Below are 8,428 nucleotides of genomic sequence, written 5' to 3' on the forward strand. Positions count from 1 at the left end.
TGGGCTGGAAACAAGGAGATGAAGAGGAAAAATGGGCAGAAAAAGCTGTCGATGCTTTGGTAAAAAAGCTGAAAAAGAAAAAGGGTGCTATGGAAGAACTGGAGAAAGCCTTGAGCAGCCCAGGACAGCCCAGCAAGTGTGTTACTATCCCCCGCTCTTTAGATGGACGACTTCAGGTCTCTCACAGAAAAGGCCTTCCCCATGTAATTTACTGTCGGGTTTGGCGTTGGCCTGACCTGCAAAGCCATCATGAGTTGAAGCCATTGGATATTTGTGAATTTCCTTTTGGATCTAAACAGAAAGAAGTCTGCATCAATCCCTACCACTACAAGAGGGTGGAGAGCCCAGGTATGTTTGAACATGGCTGTCTTAAAAACAGAGCAAAACCTCCAGGAACCACTTACCGTTCGCTCCTTCCTCCTCCAGTACTCTATAACAAATTACACTGGTGTATAAAGGAGTTTGGAAGAGGAATGTGTACTTTTCCAGAGGGGTTTTGGGGAGGTGTGATGTCCATTCTGTACTAGCTGTTGTTCTTTGTGGTAAATCACACTTCTCCCACAGATCTCTTAAGCCTGCTGCTCTTAAAGCTAGTGGTAAAATCCTCATTTGTAATAAAATAGAAAGCAGTGATCAAAATATTTCAGTTTCTTTGAGAAATTTGTTTAAAAACCTTGCAAGCCACCTTTCAGGGACTTAATAGTTCACCAGCGAGTGACATCTGTTGAGGAGATAAATTCCAGGATGCAGCATTCCAATTAGCAGGCAGCAGAGCTGACCAGCACCAAGAGCAGACCAGCACCAAGAGCAATGGTCAGTTAGAGCAAGGTATATACCAAATTTGTGTCAGGTCACAAGTCTGCTGTTACGGCATGTTGCCATGGAAGAAGATGATGAGGGTTGTGGTTGCGAATGGGAGAGGTGAAGTATGTTGCTCTGGGAAGCCCAGTGAAAAGCTACTTCCGTCATTCCACAAGATGGTTGTAACTCTGCAGCAGCCGGTGGTAAGGCTCAAGTGTACTTGAATTCCAGACTCCAGCACTCTTGGATTTAAAACTCCAGCATAGCGATGGTTGTATATTGTAGTAGATTTTGAGAAAAGGACTATGTGTAACTGTATGGTCTGACTGTAGTAATACAGGCTGTAAGGCTGTATTTGTTAATGTTCGCAGACAGTTTTGCACTTGTAAATCAGTACTTGCTGTGCGCCACAGGTGGACTGCTTTTTGGTTTTGTGTTTTTTTTTTTAAAAAAAAGGTCTGCTTCCAGTTGCATGAAATACAAGTGTGGTTTTGCTCTGATTTTTGCAAGAGTGAAGTTTGAGTCTTCCGTGAAGCACAATATAAAAAAGGAGAGAGGGTGGGATAAAGACAGATGGATCCCCTCCTCCTCTTTCCACCCTAGCTAGTGTTGAAATTTTCACCGTTTCATTGTTTGTATCTTTCCTTCCATCTCAGCTTCCAATCTATCTGTTTGTTTTTTTTTTTTTTTCAGTTCTACCTCCAGTGTTAGTGCCTAGACATAGCGAATTCAACCCACAGCACAGTCTGCTAGTTCAGTTCAGGAACCTAAGCCACAATGAACCACATATGCCACACAACGCGACATTTCCGGATTCCTTCCAGCAGCCCAACAGCACTCCGTTTTCCATTTCGCCAAACAGTCCCTATCCGCCGTCTCCAGCCAGCAGCACTTACCCAAGCTCCCCAGCCAGCTCTGGACCATCGAGTCCTTTTCAGCTACCGGGTAAGTTCCCCTTCAATGTCAACCTAATAAAAATAAATTTCTGAAATGAGGGGTAATGAGGGATAACGGCTACTGCGCTGAATGGAAGAGTATACAGATCCACACTTTCCTAATGAACTCAGCCTACAGAAGCAGCAAAAAAAAAGTGGTTTAGGCCTTCATTATGCTACAGCAAATGAAGTTATTTCTAGTACTGCTTCTTTCTTTCAAGTCTTTTGAGAGCACAATTGCACTGAGGAGCAGCTGAGGCAACTGGGGGTGTTTAGCCTGGAGAAAATGAGGCTCAGGGGGGACCTTACTCTCGACAACTCCCTGAAAAGGGTTTGGAGCAAGGGGGGTTGTCGGTCTGTTCTGCCCAGTAACAAGCAACAGAATGAGGGGAAACAGCCTCAAGTTGTACTGGGGAAGTTTAGGCTGGATATTAGGAAAAATTTCTTCACTGAGAGGGTTGTCAGCCCCCATCCCTGCAGGGATTTAAAGGATGTGTCAATGTGGTGCTGAGGGACAAGGTTTAGTGGTGACTTGGCAGTGCTGAGTTTAATGGTTGGACTCAGTGAGCTTGGAAGTCTTTTCCAACCAAAACAATTCTGTGCTGCTTTTGAACACGGAGAAGAGGGTAGGCAAGAAAGAAAGCTAATGTGTGTGTGACAAAAAGTGGGAGTGACAAGAAGTCATCTTGCCAGGCTGCAGGAGTGTGCTTGTTAAAGAAAAAAGGCAGAAAGAGGAAAGCATATCTGTTTTCCTCAAGTGTCCAATCTTGTTACCAGTCCTGTAGGTAAGAATCAAGCTCTTGAAGGAGTTTACAGTAAAGCCAGCTGGCTTGGTTGTCTTCAGGTTACTTTGAAAATGGTTCCAAATGTTTCAGTGTGTCTCGTTTAAGAGTATTTTTGTGTGTTTACAGCTGTAGAATGAATAAATATTCTAAATTGTTGAGGTTTACTCTTATTCATGTCTGTAGCTGATACTCCACCTCCGGCATATATGCCCCCCGATGATCAAATGGGGCAGGACAATTCTCAGTCTATGGACACAAGCAATACAATGATCCCTCAAATCATGCCAAATATATCTACCAGAGGTAAGTTGTGTAGCATAGTGCAAAATTAACCTAGTTTGGCTGCTTACAACTCAGGAGCAAATTGAATGAAACTGACTGGCACAGTAAACCTTGTTGATAAGTGGAAGCAGTCCCCCAAGGCAGACAGAAAGGATTGAGAAATAAAGCTTGCCTCACTTATTTGCATCTCTTGCTTCTAAAGCCTCAGGTGCACAGTGTGACTTAAAACAAGCTGAACTTTTCTAATTTCTCCAGAATTAGCCTTTTCTGCTCCCTTTGGCTGCTGTTGGAATTGTATGTGCACAGAGGCTCTGAAAAGGGAATCCCAAAACACTAATAATAACAAATTTTTTAGAAGTGGACAGAAGAGTCATGTTTCACCTGATATCATGTAGTCGTCTGGGGAGTTTTGTGGTATAGTGTTTTTTTGTTTAATATCAGGCTTAAAATGGAAAAATAATAATAAAATCAATGGACTAGCGAAAACGCGTGACAGTAAAAATCATTAAGATCTTATTCAGTTCTTGCCCATCATAACTGTTGTCTAAGCTTTTACTTCTCTGGTGTTTTGAAGGCCTGCTTTACAGTTCTAGGTTTAATATTTTAATGCTTAATTAACTTTGTATTTCTATTTTGCTTATTTTCAGATGTTCAACCTGTTGCCTATGAAGAACCCAAACACTGGTGTTCAATTGTGTATTATGAATTAAACAATCGTGTTGGGGAGGCTTTTCATGCATCCTCTACAAGTGTCTTAGTAGATGGGTTTACAGATCCCTCCAATAACAAAAACAGGTTCTGCTTAGGTTTGCTCTCAAACGTGAATCGCAACTCAACGATTGAGAACACTAGACGACATATTGGAAAAGGTAACTTTGTTGTGTTACACATTTTTATTTCAGCTTCTCTGTGCTGCAACAACAGATAAGAATAGTAATCTGTGATATATTATCTACTTCTCTAGGATTGGAGGACAAATTGCTTAGACAATGATTCCACTTAGTCTAGGAATTGCATACATTTCTTTTTTTTGGCACTAATTTGACAGGTTAAATGTTTCCTCTTCCTTACCAAACTACTGTTACAGAGCTCCTTTCTTACGGCTGTTGGTAGTCTGAATGTAGAATTTTGTCTTTCAGCACCAAGAAACATCTTGCAGGACTTCTGATACTCTGATCTACTTTTTAAATCAAATTCTTCATAGCACTTTACGGTGTATCAAAGACTTTTAATTTTGGTGTTCATGTGAGCTATTAGCGCTGCTGTCTGCAGTACGTTCAAATATCTTACGTGAGCTGGCAGCAGGACTTTGAAGTGCTAATACAAAACTGCACGGGCTCATTTGTTTGAGTGAATCCATGGGGTGTGTATGTGTGTGGGAGGGATTCCTGGAGACAGCAGGTTTTGCAAGATCTTCTAGTTTTCCCGTGCTGCTTGGCTGATAGCACACAGAGATGTACAGGTTTTGTCTTTGATGGATTGTGCTTGGATTCTCTTAATGCAGAGCTGCTTTTCTCAATGTTCCCTTCTCTTTACCTCAGTCTTAAGAAGAGAATCCTGTTTCTACTGCACGTATCTAGAGACCTTTTAACACCTAAGATCATTTGGTGTAGTTGGTCTTGATTTTTGTTTCATCAAAGCTGCTTGTAGTACATTTCCCAAGACCCATCCTGTTCCTGAAGAGTCTTCTGATCAGCAACCACTCTAAATACATGAAAATCTTGCAGATAATCCAGAGACTACAAGTTATGTTAGTATCTCTTGGAAACTTGGCTCCGCAGTGCTGTTCCCCTCTGTAACATGAAATTTTCTCAGACAACAACTGATTTCTGGGGTGTGGGTGGTTTGTCAGGTTCTTTTGTTTGGGCTCATCGCTTACCGCGGTACTGGCAGAGGAATCTTGCCGCAAATCTAAGGTCAGAAATGTAACAAGGATCCAAACGTCATGTTGTACATAGAATAGTATTGACTGCAGGGAGCTATAAAATGTCTACATCTCTAGTGCTAATTATTAAACTAAAACTTTGCTTTATGGGAGCAGTTCTGAGAACAATTAAGATTGCTTTGGGATAAAATACTATTTATTTATGGCTTTTGTTTGGAATATCTTGGTAGTTAGTCTCCTTAAAATTACCCAATCCTATTTGCTAAGCTTTTTTCTGTAGAAGCATTGCAAGCATAAGTGACTTCAAATTGTACATTGGGTTATTTTTGAGGTTTCAGTGTTTTTCTCAGACTGGTATCAGATATCTTTCTTTAGAGATCTCTTGGAAGGTCTCTTCCCGAAAGAAGTGAGCTAGCAAGTGGCGGTTGCTGTCTTTTTAAATAAATACAGCTGTGCTGTGAAAATACCTTCTTGCCCACCCCAGATTTTTCTGACAGCTGCTTATAGTTGTTGAAGCCAATGGTTCCTGTATGTAACCTTCATCCTACCTTAATCCCCAGTGGATCTAGCAATGTTCACAGCAGTTGCTGCTGTCTGAAAGGTTTAACTTGCATCTGTTGACTTGCTGCAGCCTCATCTGGCAGACCACGGTATAGTCTGCAGTGGAATCTGAGAGTACTGCAAGGGAGACTTAAAGGGAAGACTGTATGCCAGCCATGTACTGGTAGTGGGTGAGAGAAAGGGAGGAGCGCTGGTGGGAGGAAGAAGGCATCTCGACTGAAGTAGCTGTGAGAATCTGTGTTTGGGTGCTGAAAGGATCAGCAGCTTTTTAGTCAGTAACTATTACATAGGCTTCAGAGCTTAAAGGGAGAGAAGCACAGAGCTGAATCCAGGCACATGGGATCAATCTTGGGGCTTTGTTGAAAGTCTGTAAAGTCTGATGGTATTTAAGTTGTGTAACTAATTGGACTCACCTCTCCTTTTGCCTCATTAAAACACATTGAATATCAGAGCAGACTATACTTTCTCATTCATGTCTATCCCTGCCTCTTCTCATGCTTTTCTGTTGGAATTTCATAGGCAGAAGGTACCAGTTTTATGAAAACAGATTTTTAAAATCCACCTAAGTACTCTAGGAAAACACCTTGAAGTAACTGTTGACATGGGGAAGTAGTTTTTTCATTCTATTCTGTAATTGATGAGAGAAGGACATCTAGTGGCTGATGGGTAAGGGAGCTGGATTTGGAAATAAGGAAATGTGTTATAGCGTTAAAAGAGCTTTTCTGAGAAGCTCCTTGAACAGAAAATGTACTTGGTTGTCTCTGATTTTGGGGGAGTTATATTAAGTACTGTATTTTTTGAAACAAAGTGATGTGAAATGTTTTCATCTTTGTTTTCAAGGAGTTCATCTCTACTATGTCGGTGGGGAAGTCTATGCCGAGTGTTTAAGTGACAGCAGCATATTTGTACAGAGCAGGAACTGCAACTACCACCACGGCTTTCATCCAACCACTGTCTGCAAGATTCCCAGTGGATGCAGTCTGAAGATTTTTAACAACCAGGAGTTCGCTCAGCTTCTAGCTCAGTCTGTCAACCATGGATTTGAAGCAGTGTATGAGCTCACCAAAATGTGCACCATTCGAATGAGTTTTGTAAAGGTAAATGAGTTATTTTGAGGGCATTGAAATTACTGTCGCTTTGGGTATTCATCAGTAATCGCATTAGCACTGAAACAACATAGCAAAGCTGTTCTGACCAGATGTGGCTCTTTTCAGTGAGTGGTATGTTGAAAATGGATAGTTTGGGGAGAGCAAAGTAGCTGCAAGAAAGGAAGAGCACAGATTTGAATGTTGGCTGTGTGTTTTGTGGCTACTGTAATTTTATTAAGGGAGATTTGAGCTGATGCTCTAAATTTAAAGGAATGAAGTGAGCTACAAGACCGCTAAAAGCATGTGAGTAGAGGAGCAAAAGTGATTGGGGAAGAAATTGCAGCTCCTTCAAAGAGCTTAATACTTTTTTAAAAAAAAAATTGCTTATGGAAAGAGAATGTGATTTGAATTGATGAAGTCAGACTGTGGAGTTCCTCTCACAGGAGTGTTTTCTCAACATTGTTTAATCAAGAGGCTGTCTGTTTTGGATTTAACATGGAGTCTAGACTTGGGCCTTTCAGGGTTTTGGTGCATCTTGTCCAAAAGCTGTCCTGTTTGGTTGTCAACTGTGATAAATGCTGCTCAGTTTGAGAGTGTGGAGGATAAGGGAGCAGGAGGGAGAATGATGCTGCCGCAGCCAGGAGTCATTCCTGAGTCAGCAGTGTGCTCCATGGAGGATTGCGCATAGCCCCTCCAAGTCTGTAGCAGGCAAGACTTGATTCAGGCTTCCAGGTGCGGCTTCCCTCCCACTCCTTCCAACCTCAGTTTTCTTCCTTCAGATAAAGAAGTGTTGTTAGATGGTGAGTTACTTTCAGATAAGTGTCTTAGAACATGATCCCCTGCTTCTTATTAGTACAGTTACTTTGAAAGACAAACACGTCCTCAACCTGACTGATTGCATTTTGTCCTTTTTTTATAGGGTTGGGGCGCTGAATATCACCGACAAGATGTCACAAGCACCCCATGCTGGATAGAAATTCATCTTCATGGGCCCCTTCAGTGGCTGGATAAAGTACTTACACAAATGGGGTCTCCTCTTAATCCCATCTCATCTGTATCATAGTGCTGAAATTCAATCTTCAGCCTTATTTTTAGCGAACTTATTCTAATTCTAGAGAAACTTCCAGTGTGGATACTGTGAGCTATATGGAGAATGGATCTTACAGTTTAACTTTTTTAAAATCCCTTTGTGACCAATTCCATTGTGTATAGCTAATCAGTTTTACATTTCAATTTGTTCTTGTGATGCTTAAGTGACAGCTGAGCCCTAAGGGAGAAAAAGTATTGAAAAATTCAGAGCGCTTTTCCCCTCCTTCCCCTAGAACTCAAACAGGCCTATGTCTTAACTGGAAAATTGTTTTCTTTTTGTCCTGTAGGGACAAGAATTATGAAGACTGACTTCAGAAAATAAATACATATCATAGTTTGGGATTCTTTTTTAATGTTTATGAAATGGTTTGAACAGGTGCAGCTCCTGCTTGGAAGCTATATTTTTAGCATAATTGCTTAACATCTTAAGGTTGACATCTGTCATAAGCAAAATTAGACTTTTATTACGGCTAATTTGCCTCAGATTGAACAATGTGATTTTTTTAAGTGTACACATGAAATATACTTTTTTACAAATATCAGAGTGGTGTAAAAACACTTGTATTGTCTATTTGAAAATGCTGTCCTAAACACACTGTACATTAATGCAGAACAGCAGTTCTTAGCCCTTTCCCACTTCAGTTTTGTATTATCTCTTTTAACCACCATTTTAAATAGTAATTGATACAAGGTAAAACATCTTGCACGTTTCTGGAGTAGTAATTCTTGTTTTGCTTTGATTTACACTCATGCCGTTTGGATTTGGTTGCCAAGGCTTTTTCTTTTAGGTACCCTTCTCTATTTTAACATAAACACTACTAGTGAAAATGGCAGTGCTTACTTTGTGGAAGGAATAAGTTTTTTGTTTTCTTTTTGGTGTTCTAGCTGTTTATTTTACCTGTCGAATTGATCTGTGCTAGGCCTTTTTAATCTCTCAGTAGACATTACGCAGTATTAGTGATTACACTGTATTTAATTCACTTTCCGTATGAGTTTCTGAGT

General features: G+C 40.7%; 1 protein-coding gene across 1 annotated transcript; it reads left to right on the forward strand.

Annotated features, from left to right (window-relative positions):
- Positions 1 to 5: 5 nt before the first annotated feature.
- Positions 6 to 7,878, forward strand: SMAD5 (SMAD family member 5; the record flags this gene model as incomplete). The annotated part of the gene is made up of 6 exons (XM_010136789.1): positions 6 to 348; positions 1,495 to 1,746; positions 2,705 to 2,824; positions 3,451 to 3,672; positions 6,090 to 6,346; positions 7,257 to 7,878. Coding segments are annotated over 6 exons (1,338 nt in total), but the record flags the coding sequence as incomplete, so codon positions are not given.
- Between the last annotated feature and the right edge of the window lie 550 nt (positions 7,879 to 8,428).

Source organism: Buceros rhinoceros, unplaced genomic scaffold (assembly GCF_000710305.1).
Source record: "Buceros rhinoceros silvestris isolate BGI_N320 unplaced genomic scaffold, ASM71030v1 scaffold12995, whole genome shotgun sequence".
Taxonomy (NCBI): domain Eukaryota; kingdom Metazoa; phylum Chordata; class Aves; order Bucerotiformes; family Bucerotidae; genus Buceros; species Buceros rhinoceros.